We start from the raw sequence: 18,622 nt of genomic DNA, 5'->3' as shown, positions 1-18,622 counted from the left end.
CTGCACAAAATGATGTGAATGTTTTAAATGTTATTTTAAATTCTGCTAAAGTCAACTGGGCAAAAAGTGAAGCCATTTTAATTGGGGGGTGGGGAGGCAGGCAGCCTACCCTCCCGGGAGGTTTAGTGTGGAAAAGAGATGGTTTTAAGGGTGTCTACCTTGGTAACAATGAGGTTTTAAGTAAAAACTGGGAAGGCACTGTAGAGAATGTGAAGGGCAGACTGGGCAGGTGGAAGCGGGTGGTCCCAAGGATGTCCTACAGGGGCGAATGCTGGTCATCGAAAATCTTGCCTCTGGCACAAACTGCCATGTGTGGATGCACCGCCAAACCTGCTAGCAAGCATCCAGGTCCTGCTGGTGGATTTCTTCTGGGACGGTCTACACTGGATTCCACAAAGCATCCTCCATCTTCCCAAAGAAATAAGGGGTCAGGGGCTGCTCCAGTTATCCAGCAGAACTGCAGCCTTGAAATAAAACTGTTTCATACAGGGTGTGAGAGTCGTTCTCCAGCAACGATGATAGATTTGCTACCATCCTCCTGTACAGTGTCCAGAGGACTGATTCCCAGGACTGAGTTGGCCTTCCTGGTCAGCTTGTCCAATCTCTTCCTTTCTGCAGTAGAGATGCTGGTGCAGCAGCAGACTACACCATAGATGATGGCTGTGGCCACCAGAGAGTCAAAAAAGGTCTTCAGTAGATCTCCCTGCACTCAAAAAGACCTTAGTCTCCTCAGCAGATAGAGTCTGCTCTGCTCTTTCTTACAGATTATCTCAGTATAGTCTGTCCAGTCCAGTTTGCTGTTCAGATGAAGAGTCCACTCTCACAATGTCCTTTCCCTGGCAACCATGTCAGGCTCACAGTCATGAGTCCTCACATGAGTCGGTCTGTGAGGTAGTCCAATATCCAAGCACACAGATGATGGTCCACTTGCATGTACCCACGTCTGGTCACCCTCAGCCAGAGAGCTGGGCTCTTTATGACCAGTGATGGTTTTGAGCCCCTTCCACACACCACTGACGTTGTTCTGCTGCAGCTAATCCTCCATCTTCCTCCTGTGGAACGGTGATACAACGGTGATAGGCCTGATCACCAAGAACGATGAGACGGCCTACAGAGAAGAGGTGAGCATCCTGACTACATGGTGTCAGGAGAACCACCTCTCACGCAACATTGACAAGACCAAGGATCTGGTGGGAGATTTCAGGAGACAGAGCAGAGAACACAGACCCATCTCCATCGACAAGACACCTGTGGAGCGGGTGAGCAGCTTCAAGTTTCTGGGTGTTAACATCAGTGAGGATCTCACCTGGTCCACACACACTGACGTGGTCCACACACACTGACGCAGTGCTGAAGAAGGCACACCAACGCCTCTTCTTCCTGAGACGGCTGAGGAAGTTCTGAATGAGCCCCAGCATCCTCAGCACATTCTACACCTGCACTATAGAGATTGTCCTGATGGGCTGCATCACCACCTGGTTTGGAAACAGCACCGCTGGCAACCGTAAAACCCTGAAAAGGGTGGTGCGAACTGCCAGCCACATTGTTGGAGGTGATCTTCCCTCCCTCCAGGACATCTACACCAGGCGGTGTATAAGGAAAGCTCGGAGGATCACTAATGACCCCAGCCACCCATCCCACAGACTGCTCTCTCTGCTCCCCTCAGGAAGACGTCTCCGCAGCATCCGATCCCACACCAGTCCACTGAGGGAGAGATTTTTCCCTCAGGTCATCAGACTAATTAACAGCCATAACTAACACAGCATACAGCATTCTTCCTCAACATGGTATGCTACACACTGCACTCTAACTTCAACAGTTCAACACTGGACTACACACACACACACACACACACACACACACACACACACACACACACACACACACACACACACACACTGCATTTAATTTAATATATATCTGACAATAAGCTATCTGTACCACAGGACATTTCTGTATCTGTACAGTCTGTTGCACCTTAACATATTTCATATATATAATATTTACATTTTTTTACTCATACTGTATATAATGTGTAGTGCATTGTAAACATGTCTAGTACTACGCTGTGTGTACTGACTGTGTATGAGCACATTGCATCTTTTCCACATTTGCACATTTCAAAACAGTCCTTCAGAGCCTCACTGGTCTCATCAGACCATTTCCTCACTGAGGGCGAGGCAGCTGGTTGCCTGCATACAAGGGGTTTGTACACAGGTAGGAGATAAACCAGGTTGTGATCCGATCTTCCCAAGGGGGGGAGGGGTGCTGAAGTGTAAGCCTCCTTTGAGTTTGCATGAAATAAATCCAGTGTTTTATTGTCTCTGGTGTGGCGTGAAACATACTGGGTGAATGTGGGCAGAATGGAGGATGAAGGGGCATGATTGAAATGTCCAGAGATAATGAGAAGGGTGTTTGGGCTCTGTGTTAATAGTCTGTTAACAACAGAATGCAGGACATCACACACCGATTCACCGTCAGCAGAGGGGGGAATATATATACGCAGCTATCGCGATAATATGCGAGAATTCCCTGGGCAGATAGTCATCCTCATGCTAATGCCTAACAGCTCAACGTCCTTACAGCAGATCTGTTCTTTAATAGTGATGTGACCAGATTTACACCATCTATTATTCACAAAAACTGCCAGTCCTCCTCCTACAGAGTGGTTGTATCCGGTGTTAGTGTAGTTAGCCATGACTCCGTGAACAGCATGATGCTACACTCCCGGAATTCCCTCTGATGCCGGGTAAGAGCCGCTAGCTCGTCCATCTTGTTGGATGATCTCACATTTCCCATAAGGATGGACAGGATAGTTGGTCTGTAACGTCTCCTTTTAGTCCGTCACAGAGCCCCAGCATGGTTCCCCATCGTCTCCTTAGCTCGTGGGGAATGTCTGGTTTTTCCTGTAGTAGCATCACCGTGTTGCAGAATGCTAACAGCTGATCCCTGGTGTAAACAATAGGCTGTGAACAGAGTTTCCAGACGTGACTGTAAACAAACTCAGTGAATTTGTTGATGTCCATTGTGCAGTTTACAGTTACACACACATACACTAAGAAGGAAAAAACACAAAGTGCCTGAACACTATAAAATAAATAAAAGAGTACAAACTTAACGGAAGCTTCTGCAACAGGCTGCACTTGGGAGGTGCCAGGAAGAAATATGAGCCATAAGAATATAAGTATACGAGAATATGAAATATAAAAAATTCAGGATACACGTGTTCATGATCTTAAAGCAGCAGGAACTGGACGTGTCTTTTAGAGTGGGGTATGAGGGCAGGTTGTCCATGCTGTGTGCTAGTGCAGGACTCATCAAGTGTGTTGAGTGCAGGGATGTTGGACACAAGAGGTAAGTGTGTCCACACTAAGCTCAGGCCTCTGAGAGGGCAGCTTGGTGGGGTAATGTGGGTGCAGCGGGGCAGGGTAATGAGGGGGCAGCTGGGCAGGGTAACATGAGGGCAGCTGGGCAGGGTAATGTAAGGGCAATTGGGCAGGGTAACTTGGGGGCAGCGGGGTAGCGTAACGAGGGGGCAGCTGGGCAGGGTAACCAGGGGACAGCTGGGCAGGGTAACGAGTGGGCAGCTGGGCAGGGTAACGTGGGAGCAGCTAGGCAGGGTAACGTGGGAGCAGCTAGGCAGGGTAACGTGGGAGCAGCTAGGCAGGGTAACGTGGGAGCAGCTAGGCAGGGTTACGTGGGAGCAGCGGAGCAGTGTGTGTTTACTGTGTGTGAATACAGCGTGTGTATACTGCGTGTGTATACTGTGTGTGTGTACTGTGTGTGTGTACTGTGTGTGTATACTGTGTGTGTATACTGTGTGTGTATACTGTGTGTGTATACTGTGTGTGTATATACTGCGTGTGTATACTGTGTGTGTATATACTGTGTGTGTATACTGTGTGTGTATATACTGTGTGTGTATACTGTGTGTGTATACTGTGTGTGTATACTGTGTGTGTGTACTGTGTGTGTATACTGTGTGTGTATATACTGTGTGTGTTTACTGTGTGTGAATACAGCGTGTGTATACTGCGTGTGTATACTGTGTGTGTGTACTGTGTGTGTGTACTGTGTGTGTATACTGTGTGTGTATACTGTGTGTGTATACTGTGTGTGTATATACTGCGTGTGTATACTGTGTGTGTATATACTGTGTGTGTATACTGTGTGTGTATACTGTGTGTGTATACTGTGTGTGTGTACTGTGTGTGTATACTGTGTGTGAATACTGTGTGTGTATACTGTGTGTGTATACTGTGTGTGTGTACTGTGTGTGTATACTGTGTGTGTATACTGTGTGTATACTGTGTGTGTGTACTGTGTGTGTATACTGTGTGTGTATACTATGTGTGTGTACTGTGTGTGTATACTGTGTGTGTGTACTGTGTGTGTACTGTGTGTGTATACTGTGTGTGTATACTGTGTGTGTGTACTGTGTGTGTGTACTGTGTGTGTATATACTGCGTGTGTATACTGTGTGTGTATATACTGTGTGTGTATACTGTGTGTGTATACTGTGTGTGAATACTGTGTGTGTTTACTGTGTGTGAATACAGCGTGTGAATACAGTGTGTGTATAATGCGTGTGTGTACTGTGTGCGTATACTGTGTGTGTGTACTGTGTGTGTATACTGTGTGTGTGTACTGTGTGTGTATACTGTGTATGTGTACTGTGTGTGTACTGTGTGTGTATACTGTGTGTATACTGTGTGTGTCTACTGTGTGTGTGTACTGTGTGTGTATACTGTGTGTGTGTACTGTGTGTGTGTACTGTGTGTGTATACTGTGTGTGTATACTGTGTGTATACTGTGTGTGTATACTGTGTGTATACTGTGTGTGTGTATACTGTGTGTGTATACTGTGTGTGAATACTGTGCGTGTATACTGTGTGTGTATACTGTGTGTGTATACTGTGTGTGTGTACTGTGTGTGTTTACTGTGTGTATACTGTGTGTGTATACTGTGTGTGTGTACTGTGTGTGTGTACTGTGTGTGTACTGTGTGTGTGTATACTGTGTGTGTATACTGTGTGTGTATACTGTGTGTGTATACTGTGTGTTTGTATACTGTGTGTGTGTGTACTGTGTGTGTGTACTGTGTGTGTACTGTGTGTTTGTACTGTGTGTGTACTGTGTGTGTGTATACTGTGTGTATACTGTGTGTATACTGTGTGTGTATACTGTGTGTGTGTACTGTGTGTGTACTGTGTGTGTGTATACTGTGTGTGTATACTGTGTGTGAATACTGAATGTTCAAACAATATTTCTTGCAGTAACATTAGAATGAACACAGTTTCTTAGCAGCAGGTCCTTTGTATATATAGAGTTGTGCGTAATGGCTGAGATATTGTACAATATGTGCAAAAACAGCTGGAATGTTGGACAGTTTGTGCAAAAACAGCAGAAAAGTGTACAAAACAGCATGTAAACAGTTTGCTGGATTGTAAGCAGCATGTAAACAGTATGATGTGTCAGTGTGTGTGTTTTGTGAGGGTCTGTACAGTCCGTACAGATGATGTGTGTGTATGTTGTGCTCAGTATACTACAGTTCAGTTATTAAGGAGTCTGATGGCTTGTGGAAAGAAATTGTTACACAGTCTGGTCATGAGGGCCGAATGCTTCGGTACCTTTTTCCAGACGGCAGGAGGGTGAAGAGTGTGTGTGTGAGGGGTGTGTGGGGTGAAGAGTGTGTGTGTGAGGGGTGTGTGGGGTGAAGAGTGTGTGTGTGTGAGGGGTGTGTGGCGTCCACAATGCTGTTGGCCTTGCAGATGCAGCGTGTGGTGTAAGTGTCCATGATAGAGGGAAGAGAGACCCCAATGAACTTCTCCGCTGTTCTCACTATCCGCTGCAGGATCTTGCGATCTGAGATGGTGCAGTTCCCAAACCTGATGCAGCTGCTCAGGATGCTCTCAATGGTCCCTCTGTAGAACATGGTCAGGATGGGGGGAGGGAGATGTGCCTTTCTGAGCCTTCGTAGGAAGTAGAGACGCTGCTGGGCTTTCTTGGTGATGGAGCTGGTGTTGAGTGACCAGGTGAAGTTCTCCACTAGATGAACACCAAGAAATTTGGTGCTCTTGACGATCTCTACGGATGATCCGTCGATGTTCAGCAGAGTTGTCGCTCTGTGCTCTTCTGAAGTCAACAACCATCTCTTTAGTTTTATCCACATTCAGAGAAAGGTTGTTGGCTCTACACCAGACAGTTAGTTGTTGCACCTTCTCCCTGTATGCTGACTCGTTGTTCTTGCTGATGAGACCCACCACGGTCGTGTCATCGGCGAACTTGATAATATGATTCGATCTGTACATTGCTGCACAGTCGTGAGTCAGCAGAGTGAACAGCAGTGGACTGAGCACACAGCCCTGAGGGGCTCCAGTGTTCAGTGTGGTGGTGCTGGAGATGCTGTTCCTGATCAGGACTGACTGAGGTCTCCCAGTCAGGAAGTCCAGGATCCAGTTGCAGAGGGAGGTGTTCAGTCCCAGCAGCTCAGCTTCCCAATCAGGTGCTGAGGGATAGTTGTATTGAATGCTGAACTAAAGTCTGTGTACAGCATTCATACATAAGTGTCTTTATTGTCCAGGTGGGTGAGGGCTAAGTGGAGGCCTGTGGCAATGGCATCGTCTGTGGAGCGGTTTGTACGATACGCAAACTGTAGGGGGTCCAGTAAGGGGGGTAACTGGGTCTTCATGTGCCTCATGACAAGCTTCTCGAAGCACTTCATAACTATTGGTGTGAGTGCAACGGGACGATAGTCATTAAGGCAGGACACTGTATGCTTCTTTGGGACAGGAACGATGGTGGTAGTTTTGAGGCACGTAGGAACAACGGCGCTGCTCAGGGAAATGTTTAAGATGTCAGTAAAGACATCCGCTAGCTGTTCTGTACATTTCCTGAGCACCCTGCCAGAAATGTTATCTGGTCCAGCAGCCTTTCCGTGGGTTAACTCTGTATAGAGATCTCCTCACGTCAGCCGTGGATAGGCAGAGTATCTGGTCGTCGGGGGAGGGATGGTCTTTCTTGCCACTACGTTGTTCTGCACCTCAAACCGAGTGTAGAAGTCGTTCAGCGCATCTGCGAGAGAGGCATCGCTATCACAAGCAGGTGAAGCTGTCTTGTAGTTCGTGATTGCCTGTATGCCCTGCCACATGCACCGGGTGTCCTCGTTGTCTTGGCAGTGGCTGTGGATTGACTGGGTGTATGCGCGCTTTGCCTCTTTGATGGCTCTGGACAGTTTGGCCCTTGCTGTTCTTAGGGCCGTCCTGTCCCCTGTTCTGAAGGCTAGGTCTCTAGTCACACGTTAGCAGTCATCCCCAGCTTATGGTTGGAGCATGTGGTGATGGTCTTGGATACGGTCACGTCATCAATGCACTTGCCGATGTAACTGGTCACTGCTGACGTGAACTCCTCCAAGTTGACGGAGTCGCTGTTGATTGCAGCCTCCCTGAAGATGTTCCAGTCAGTGCACTCAAAGCAGTCCTGAAGCGCAGAGGTGGTTCCTACTGGCCAGGTTTTCACCTGCTTCAGAACCGGTTTTGAGCGTCTGACGAGTGGTCTGTATGCTGGAATTAGCATAACAGTGATGTGGTCTGAGTAGCCGAGGTAGGGGCGGGGCTCCACACGCCGGGAATGTTTGTGTAAACAAGATCCAGTGTGTTTTCACCTCTCGTAGCAAAGTCCACATGTTGATGGAATTTAGGGAGCACTGACTTGAGATTTGCATGATTGAAATCTCTGGTGATGATAAAAATTCAGTCAGGGTGAACATTCTGAAGTTCGCTAATAACCCTGTATAGCTCATTTAGCGCTTCTTTAGCATTAGCGCTAGGAGGAATGTAAACTCCGACAATGTAAACAGTAGTAAATTCCCATGGTAAGTAAAATGCCCTGCATCTAACAATCACAAACTCCACTGACGATGAACAGTAAGTAGAAACAAGCACAGAGCTCTTGCACTATTCCGTGTTGATATAAACACACACACCACCACCGCGAGTCTTACCGCACAGACACTCGCCCACTTACCACACTTCCGCTTCCTCGCGCACCACTTTCGGCGTCCCCTCCCCTGGTCTCCGATATCAGGCGACACTGGGGACTGGAGGCCTGGTCTCCGCAACAAGAAAAGGTCACGTAGCCTATCCAGTACATCATCGTGCAGGTTGGTTGTTACACGATTTCTGTAGTTTATTAGGTCCTGGTGGTTGTATACATGAACACCGCTGACTCTGGCATCCATGTAGTAGCAATGTTCGGGCTAAAAACCGTAAATAAAAACTTAAAAAAAGGTAAATAGCACCGTATTGAATCCGGAGAGGCCGCTGCGTGCTACTGCCGCACCGCCATCTTGAATGTTCCTTCAGTGGAGAAACGCTAGACAGGTTTTATTTAAAAAGACCTGGAATAACAGAGTGATGAATGTTGTTTTTGCACCCAATGGGTTTTCAGATAATCACATGGTTTTATTAAATGTAAATATAAAGAAAACATTGAAAGCAAACTATTATTGGGTTTTTAATGTTAAATTATTACAAGATGTTTCTTTTTGTCAGATTTTTTAAACTTTCTGGGATAGCTGGAAAATGAAGAAGGGTTCTTTTAAAAGTCTTAGCCAGTGGTGAGATGTGGGGAAAGTCAACATAAAAATGTTGTGTCAGAATTATACATCCTTAACAACTACTATGCTGAAAGAAACAGTGCAGTCTCTGCAAAGAGACATTCAGCTTTTAGAAACCCGCATCATGGATGGCAATGGCACAACACAGGGAGAGGGACTAACAAAAAAGGGACAAGAACTCAGCTCCCTGTTACAGGAACAAGCTAAAGTGAACTGATAAGAGCGAGACACTGTTCCATTAAAGACATGGAAGCTCCCAGTACTTTCTTTTTTAATCTGGAGAAAAAGTGTTCAGCAGAAGACAATGTGCCATCTTTGTCGCCCGGATGGATCCATCACATCTGACCCGGCGGAAATGAAGAGACTAGCGAGTAATTTCTACAGCAAGTAATACAGTGCTGAGATCTGTGATGCTGAATCTGCTGAGGACTCAAAGAGCTGCCACAAATACTGCAAACTCAAAAACAGGAATTAAACAGGGCCATCTCCTGAAGGGTACTGGGGCACTATGTAGGCTCAGAGCAACACTGAAAGGGACTTTAATACCAAACGTTAATGGTTATTTTAAGGTGGCCTTAGCAGTTTATGTGGATGACATTTCTGTTTTTATCACCAAGAAAAAAGATATCGCACTTTTAAAAAAGACCAATGGGACATAAGAAAAAGCTTCCTCTGCATAGGTCAACTGGTCAAAAAGTGAAGGTTTTATGTTAGGCAACTGGGAGCACAGAGTTCCAGGAGGGCTACAGTGGAGAAGAGATGGACTAAAAATCCTAGGGTTTTATTTAGGAAATGAACATTTCCAGAAAAAAAATTGGGAGGGGCTTCTGGAAAAGTTGTCTGCCCGATTGTCCAAGTGGAAATGGCTATTACAGTTGTCTTACAGAGGAAGAGTTCTGATAGTAAACAGCCAGCTGCCTAAAGCTGTGGCATAGGACTATTATTATGGGTCCATCTGAAGAACTGGTTTCTAACGTGCAAAGAAGAATAGTAGACATCTTTTTGAGTGGACAACTGCTGGAGTGGACTGCATGCTGTAGTACTTTACCTGCCGTTAGAGGAGGGTGGGCAAGGGCTGGTAGACGTGAGGAGCAGAATCCATGCCAAAGATGTGGTGTGGGAGAAAACTGCTAATGCCATCCTGAGGAGAGAAGGTGGCCTCAAGCTAGACAAACATCTGTTCTTAATAAAGCTGGAGGAGCTGAGCTTATGTGAGCTGACTCCTTATTACAGATCCATGCTGCACACATGGAAAACGGTAACAAGAACAGAAAGAGTCGTGGAAAATCTACAACTCTTTCATAAAATCGAGACTGCTGTCCTCGGTGAGCATACACAGGTGTTTACTGGACAACAACATCACAAAGCTGGTCCACCTACTACACGAAGGAGGCTGGATACCAACGGAAGAGCAGAAAGCAGAAGAACTGTACAAGTCACAACCAAGCAGCTACAAAATGAACTTTGGACAGAGACATGGGAACACTCACGACAGCAGGAACGACATGGAGTGTCCGGGACTTTGATTTCTCCCTGCAGAGACAGCGGAGGAAGGGGACAAAGTCACAGACTCCATCTTGTCTTTCAAGACTCCACAGCCAAACCTCTTTAAGGACATGTCCAAGAAAGCCATGTACCAAATAATGGTAAAAGTGCTGCAAGAAGATTCCTTGAGGAGACAAAAAGTCTCAAAGTGGCCAGGGATGTTGAACCCAGAGGTTCTTGTGCGAGACAGGTGGAGGACCCTGTAGTATAAACCCCCTGTAGAGAAGTGTACTGCTGACCTGCAGTGGAGGATTATACACGGGGCAACAGGGGGAGTGGTGAAGGGGGAGTGTAGGTTCTGTGTGGTAAAGGAAGACCTAGAACACTTGTTTTTATGATAGATAGATAGATAGATAGATAGATAGATAGATAGATAGATAGATAGATAGATAGATTAGATAGATAGATAGATAGATAGATAGATAGATAGATAGATAGATAGATAGATAGATAGATAGATATGACTTTATAGTACAAGTACACAGCAACGGAATGCAGTTTGGCATCTACCAGAAGTGCAAAATGTAGCAGTCGTGCAAAAGTGCAGATAAATATCTAGCATATTTACAGCAGGTGGTGTGTATGAAAGTGTATACAGTAAATAAATATTACAGAATTCCAGAAATGGCTATAAGGCTATGGCATTGAAGAGGAGTGTGTAGAGTCAAAGCTTACAAGATGGCATTTAAGGAGTTAGCAAGCTGAATAATCTACTATGCATAAATATCTATCTATCTATCTATATGTATATTCATTCATTTTCAACCGCTTATCCGAACTTATAGGAAACCTTATAGGAACTTATAGGAAACCCCCGAGGCACGGGGAGAACATGTAAACTCCACACACACAAGGCGGAGGTGGGAATCGAACCCCCAACCCTGGAGGTGTGAGACGAACGTGCTAACCACTAAGCCCCCATGCACCCCCATATATATATACACACACACACACATGTTATATACATATAGATGAATGTGAAATGTTGGGCAGAATGTACAGTAATGATATAAAGAAACAAAAAATAGTGCAGATGTAATGAGGAGTAAAAGAAAGATAAACTATGTAATATGTACATGTTTTGTACAGAGGTTATATACAGTGTTTTTGTGTTAGGGTTAGTGATCTAGCGGTGTAGTGTAGAGTTCAGTAGTGTGATGGTGGATGGAAAAAAGCTGTCCCTGATCCTGATGATGCCTGAGATTTAAAGGTCTTTTTAAGCAACTAAAGAGCTGGTTTCAAAAATCAGATGAAGAGTTCTCAGAGAAGGTTTTTAAAGAAGGAGTGAAATATGTCTTCTGTAAAAGGAGTAAACTGGTTTTAGTGAACTATGTGATGGGCGAAGCTAAACTAGCCGTGTGGATAAGATGGAAAAACAAAGGGTTAGTAGCAGCCAGGCTAAAGAGTGAATTTGCTTACTGCAAGCTGACAAGCAATGCAAAGGGTTTTAATGAAACATGGTGTGTGTGAATGAGGTTTTATGCACAGTTCATGAGAATCAACTTGTTTGTAACCTCTGATTTTCTTTAACAGCTTTTTTTATCATTTGCCTATTTTATTTTTATTTTTAAATTGTTTTCAATTATATACTAGGGAAGACCCATGATGAAAAATTGTGAAGCTCATGTATGTGTCTGTCAAATAACAAATAAAAGTATTGTTAAACCTCTCTGTCTCTGTGTGTGTGTATATGTGTGTATGTGTGTGTGTATATATGTGTGTGTGTGTGTGTGTGTGTGTGTGTGTGTGTGTGTGTGTGAAATAACGAATAAAAGTATTGTTAAACCCCTCTGTCTCTGTGTGTGTATATATGCATATGTGTGCATATGTGTGTGTGTATATATATGTGTGTGTGTGTGTGTGTGTGTGTGTGTGTGTGTGTGTGTGAAATAACGAATAAAAGTATTGTTAAAACTCTCTGTCTGTGTGTGTGTGTGTGTGTGTGTGTGTGTGTGTGTCAAATAACGAATAAAAGTATTGTTAAACCTCTCTGTCTCTGTGTGTGTATATATGCATATGTGTGTGTGTGTGTATGTATATATGTGTGTGTGTGTGTATGTGTGTGTATGTATGTGTGTGTATGTGTGTGTGTGTCAAATAACGAATAAAAGTATTGTTAAACCTCTCTCTCTGTGTGTGTGTGTGTGTGTGTGTGTGTGTGTGTGTGTGTGTGTGTGTGTGTGTGTGTGTGTGTGTGTGTGTGTGTGTGTGTGTGTGTGTGTGAATACTTTTCCTGCGCATTATTTACGCTGCATTGAGACGGTAAAACATGTTTCTTCGCGCCGTGCTAAGCGGAAGTAGTTTAAATTCTGTGTGTTCTGAAATATTCCTGAACAGAAACAAATATAAATTATGTCCAAACTTAAAAGAAGAAAAACGGCGGTGGAGGAAATAAGATCTGAACATCGGTTTAGGATTAAAGATCTGAATCAGAGTCTGCGCAGTCCGGACGCAGGGTAGGGGTGCCAAAACTTTTGGAAAATAATGATAATAAATGATTAAAAATAAACAGTTAAAATAAAAAAGCCAGATTGTGAATGCATCAGAGGTGAGCATGTAAAAAGTAAAATTATTAATGAGTTTTTCTGTAGAATAGAAAATGATATTTATTTATTTATTTATTTATTATTGTCGCTGATTAAGTAAGAATTAGGTTTCATCTGTGTCAGAAATCTGAAGAAGTATAATAAGTGTGTACAGTATGGTGAATATCATACAGTGTGGGGTGTGTGTGTGTGGGGGGTGTGTGGGGCATGTGTGTGTGGGTTGTGTGTGTGGTGTGTGTGTGTGTGGGGTGTGTGTGTGTGTGGGGGGGGTGTGTGTGTTTGTGTGGGGCGTGTGTGTGTGGGGTGTGTGTGTGCGGGGTGTGTGTGCGTGGGTTGTGTGTGTGTGTGTGCGTGTGGTGTGTGTGTATGTGGGTGGTGTGTGTGTTTGTGTGGGGTGTGTGTGTGTGTTTGTGTGGGGCGTGTGTGTGTGGGTTTTGTGTGTGTGTGTGTGTGTGTGTGTGTGTGTGTGTGGTGTGTGTTTGTGTGGGGCGTGTGTGTGTGTGTGTGTGTGTGGTGTGTGTTTGTGTGGGGCGTGTGTGTGTGGGTTTTGTGTGTGTGTGTGTGTGGTGTGTGTGTATGTGGGTTGTGTGTGTGTGTGTGTTGTAGTTCTCCAGCAGGTGAAGGAACGCCATACTGGACTTCACCTGATCTCTCTGACATGGAGAAGTTCTGGTTGGAAATTCTGCAGTCTTTATGTCCACAGTTTGTAGCTCAGGAGGCGACGCTCGGTGTTCCTCGTCTACCTCAACTGTCTGTGGTACGAATTAGTAACATTAATAAGCATTAATTCCTTACAATGAACACGTTATCCATCTGTATGGATCATCTTACCATAAGGGAGTTATTTAATTAATTAAACAAAAGACACAAGACCACTTGTTATTCCCTACACATTTAACATCAGTATACTTTATACCTCATGTATCTACACCAAGCCTGTGTGAAAAATGAGTGTTTATTCACAAACAGCACGTGTAAACTGTAATCACGTGTGCACTGTAATCACGTGTGCACTGTAATCACGTGTGAACTGTAATCACGTGTGAACTGTAATCACGTGTGAACTGTCATCACGTGTGCACTGTAATCACGTGTGAACTGTAATCACGTGTAAACCTTAATCACGTGTAAACTGTAATCACGTGTGAACTGTAATCACGTGTGCACTGTAATCACGTGTGCACTGTAATCACGTGTAAACCTTAATCACGTGCAAACTGTAATCACGTGACATTTGATCACACACGTGAACTGTACCGTGGTATAAAATCCCCACCTGTAGGTTTGACAGGTGCTTCGTGTGATTAGTGACACATGACGTCGTCATCAGTGAGCGAGTCGAGCTGATCTCAGCATCTGGGATTTTATATTATTTATTTATTTATATCCGGCTGTGGCTCTGCGTGTCGTCCCCAGCAGTGCTGAGCTTCTCCCCTGGGGAAACACACTCACTTCACACACTCGCTGTCAGAGTGGCTGCCAATTAGTGTGAAGCACAGCACAGTGTGTGAGGATGATGGGCGGATTTTGATGGCAGTGTCCATGGAAACGGGGTGATGGACAGCGCCGAGCGGGTTTAGTGCTGGTTTGGCAGGTTTAAACTCCCAAGACATCGCAGTCGAGTTCACAGAGAGATGGAGAGCTAATGAGACCGAGCAGAGGATGCATTATTCAGTGGAACACACACACACACACACACACACACACACACACACACACAAGCTGAAGTGCAGGATGTGTGTGAGCAAAACTTTCAGATTTCTGTTACAGCAGTATTGGAGTTTACATTTCTAAGAAAACAGAGGATACAAACACCACAGACTGTATATATATATATATATATATGTGTGTGTGTGTGTGTGTGTGTGTGTGTGTGTGTGTGTGTGTGTGTGTGTGTGTGTGTATGTATTTATAAAAGGTAACCAAAATGAAATTAAAGTGTGTTTACGTTTGTGTTTTTTTTTTCTTCAGAAAGAGGAGAAACAGTCTGAGCATCACTGGTGCAGTCTGGATGAAGAGGTTCTTCCCTTTCCTAATACACTAGCTCTCTCTAGTCCTTTCTTGTCCTCTCCTGTGTCCTCTCCCCACCTACAGGCACGATCCGACCACATCTCAGTCCACAGTGCGCTGAAGTCCCTCAGTGAAGGGAACGAGGGATTAGATGGTAGTGAGTGTGAGCAGGATGTGAACAGAGCCTCTGCCGTATCTGGACCGGAGCGTGAGGGTGAAGCTGGGCCTGGATCAAAAGACACTTCAGAAATAAACTCCAGAGCAGTTCCTGGATTAGGAATAGTGTCTGGATCAGAACCTGAGACCGGTCATGAATCTGGAATGCTGATTAGAGGATCAGGATCAGACGGATCAACACTGGAATGCTGTCCGATGTGTCTGATGCAGTTTCCTGCAGGGTGAGACATGTCTCAGTTCACAATAACACATGAGCTGTTAAAATGCTGACTGCTAATAATGTAAACTGACACCAGCTCACACCAGGTATGCTAACCTGCACCATGTGACAATTTCATTTACTTCTGTCACATAACGCTAACACTGCTAATCATGACTGAAAGCTAAATGGTTAGCATGGTCTCATTTCACATTATTACCTACTGTATCCAGTGGACACTAGTGTGGCTAGTAATAAACAAAGACTTTTGATTAGTTAACAAACTTCTTTATTCTGAGTGGCACAGATATTTGATTGAGCAATGCTAACACCGCTAACAACAGCTCTTTGTATGGGTTATGTGCGTGTGTGTGTGTGTGTGTGTGTTTCAGGTCCTCTCAGTTGGAGCGTGATGGTCATCTTGCTCAGTGTTTATCAGAGATGAATGTAGATGTGGTGTGGTGATCATCTTCATCATAATCATCATCACACGACCTCCTACACTGTGTGCTGAAGAATGATTTAGAGCGACTGTTGCTCCCTGTAACACTGTACTTAATGTGTGTTAGTGTAAATGTCCACACGGCGATCATCCCTCAGCTAGCTTTATCTGTAACATCAGAACTGAAGCTTGAATTGTTCTTATAAATAACAATCTGAAGGTTGTGTTGTGAAGTTCATTTCTAAGTGTGCTGTAAATACGCTGATGTGTTCACTTACATTACTGTAACCATGCCAACACACGCTGCTAATAAACACACATCATCTGGCGTTTGTTTCACCCACACTCACATCTCAGCTCTTTTACACGCATTATATCTTTAATCAGAACAATTTATTAAACAAACTAAAGATATAAAACTTTCTGCTGCTGAACAAAAATTATTTAGAAAAGAAAAAGTTTATGGAAGTTTATTTTTGAGGGTGACAAGTGCTGAGAAATTTATTCAGAATAAAAATCCATTGAATTTTATTAAACTTCATCAGATCATCGTCCCTCAGAGCTGCTGAAATGATGAAGATGATGATGATGATGATGATTATCCAGCTGAACCTGATGGATGTTTTATTGTTACGGTATTTGAATCTCTGGGACCAAAACATTTATCCTAATGTTTTATTGAATAAATCGGATATTTACAGAACTTCATTCAGGAGATAAAACAGGAGAGAAACAATGCTTTTATCGGAGCATCAGTGACTAAAGACATTGCACATGTGGTCCTTTATGATGATGTGCTGTTTTTTACGAAGAGATTTAGTTTCTTTATGGTGTTTTTATTGATGTAAAAACTTCATTAAGAAACAAAATCTATTTAAAAAAACAAACAAACAAACCTCGTATTAGCCGCTCACTGAACAGAACTGATACCAAATTATTATAATTATTACCATCTTTAAAGACATCTAGTTAGGCTAGTTTTGCTAAATCTTGCTAACCTTCACTTGCAATTAAACAATGATTAGTTCTAGTCCTAAACTAGCACAAATGTTGTTGTATTGAGGCGATGACATCACCGTGCTGTTCTTCCTGGTTAGCACATCAACATATCAGGATTCCATGTACATTAACTTCTGTAATTAGCATTTCAGCTTAACAACAAAAACAGTTTACACTTGTAGCAGAAACAGCAGTTAGCAAAACTAGTGTAACTGTGGTGATAATCAGATGTTGTGGAGAATAAAAACAGCTCACGCCATACTGCTAGCTTTCAGCTTAGACAATCTATTACCATGATAATGACCATAAATAAGATCAGCACATGACCAACAGAACATTTGTGTAATTATTTATTTGTATCTTCTATGTTTTAATTCATTTGAAAGCCATCCTGAAATCTGTGCTTTGTTAGCAACATGCTAAATCATCAGCTCATTATCTCCCATGCTGCCCCTTTATACAGTGCTAATCGCTCTTATCTCTCTTCCGCGTACACACACTGCTAACTAACCCTATTACTAGCACACAGATCAGCTGTAATCAATGAGCTCTTTTCTCATCAGGAGAGAAGGATGACACTAAACTCCACCAACACATGGAAGCAAAGTGAAGATGTCAAAACATTTTCCTGAAATAATGTTTTTATTATTCAGGAAACAAATCAGTGAGTGAGCAGGAATTGTACTGTACCTTCATTTAATGTGTGTGTGTGTGTGTGTGTGTGTGTGTGTGTGTGTTAATACTATTATTGGTCATGTGAATGTGCGACCAGAAGGAGGCGGGGCTATAGGGTGCAGGGTTACATTAAATGTCTCTAAGTCATTGTAGATGTTCACCAGGTTCCTGTGTTCAAATACACGACTTAGATTTGAAAAGACAGAATTTGGCTTTTTATCTACATTAGCGTTAAAGCCTCACAATGCAGCAGCAGTCTGTGTGTGTGTGTGGGGGGGGGGGGGGGCTACTGCACCTCAGATTATTAAAACCTATTGTGTTAATGTTCAGAAGTGAGTGTAACAGACACGGGCCTGTTTTATACACACTCCACCCCGTGTGTGTGTGTGTGTGTGTGTGTGTGTGTGTGTGTGACAGTCACCTCACTGAGGTGCGAGTTCTTATGTGTGTGATTTCAGGTTTAAATGAATAAAACTCGGTGCAGTTTGAGGCTCAGCGGTGATCTGCGTGATCTCTTCACATCCCTGTGTCTAAACTCCATTTAAACCAGAAGTTTACAGAGTTTAGTGAGGACTCTCGTGGTTATCGGATCTTTGAGGCACTTTTTGTCCCTTTATCTGCTGATTTGTGAGTAAATCATGGCCCTGATTGTTGAGAAAAGCATTGTACATACTTCAGACATAATTAATTACAATTAAACTTTTCTTTTTAAATAAACATTGCGTTTAATTTAACATTCGTGTTTGGAGCGAGCATGTGCCGATATTACAGCTCTATACTGTGACCTCACACTTCTTACCTCAAACTGCTTCAGATAAATGACTTCAGTATGTTGATGAAATGATCTGTGATTCTCACATTCTCTCGTCTGATGACGTGAATTATGGGATGCAGGGGGATGTGGATGAGACGCCTCGTCTTTATGCTGCTTCATAAACAGATCATATAAACCTGAACATCGGCACATGCCAACATCTGAGATTCGGTTAAAAACAACAAATACAAGAAGAAGAAAATAGAACCATGGGCTGTAGCAGGGGATTCTGGGTAATGAAGTCTGCGACAAGTGCAGGCACAAAGAACAACAAAATCAGAGAGGCTGATGGGAAGGAGGAAGACAATCTGGGTGATTTTTATGGGAACTGCATTTTGTGTAAATCTTCAATTCTGTTTTCATTTTGTTTCACAACTTTAGTTGAGTCTGAGAGAGTCTGAGAGTGTGTGAGTGTGTGTGAGTGTTGTGTGAGTGTGTGCGAGTGTGTGCGAGTGTGTGCGAGTGTGTGAGAGATGAGGAAACGAGTCTGAAAGATGAGAAGTTTTCAATGTACAGAGTTTTTTCTCTCTCGCTTGCTGAAGTCAGAACTGAAAGCCCTGTGTGTCTCGCTCCGAGCCGCGGTTGAGCCAACAGAACC

The 18,622-nt window shown here is 43.7% G+C and overlaps 2 protein-coding genes across 5 annotated transcripts in view; one reads left to right on the top strand and one right to left on the bottom strand.

Moving 5' to 3' along the window:
- The first annotated feature begins 12,420 nt into the window (after positions 1-12,420).
- si:ch73-70k4.1 lies at positions 12,421-15,864 on the top strand. The gene is made up of 4 exons (XM_027171296.2): positions 12,421-12,618; positions 13,315-13,465; positions 14,680-15,116; positions 15,487-15,864. The coding sequence occupies exons 1-4, from the start codon at positions 12,515-12,517 to the stop codon at positions 15,557-15,559; spliced, it is 765 nt and encodes a 254-aa protein (XP_027027097.2). The 5' UTR covers positions 12,421-12,514; the 3' UTR covers positions 15,560-15,864.
- Positions 15,865-16,872: 1,008 nt separating this feature from the next.
- prkcz (protein kinase C, zeta) overlaps positions 16,873-18,622 on the bottom strand; it is a 51,898-nt gene continuing 50,148 nt past the window's right edge. For all 4 annotated transcript variants that reach the window (XM_047800229.1, XM_047800230.1, XM_047800231.1 and 1 more), the window contains one exon: positions 16,873-18,622. This exon is cut by the window's right edge and continues 101 nt beyond it. The gene's annotated coding sequence lies outside the window, so the exon portion shown is untranslated.

The sequence above is a fragment of the Tachysurus fulvidraco genome, chromosome 14 (genome assembly GCF_022655615.1).
Source record: "Tachysurus fulvidraco isolate hzauxx_2018 chromosome 14, HZAU_PFXX_2.0, whole genome shotgun sequence".
Taxonomy (NCBI): domain Eukaryota; kingdom Metazoa; phylum Chordata; class Actinopteri; order Siluriformes; family Bagridae; genus Tachysurus; species Tachysurus fulvidraco.
Note: the sequence above shows the minus strand (reverse complement) of the source record. Positions and strands in the feature narration are given on the sequence as shown.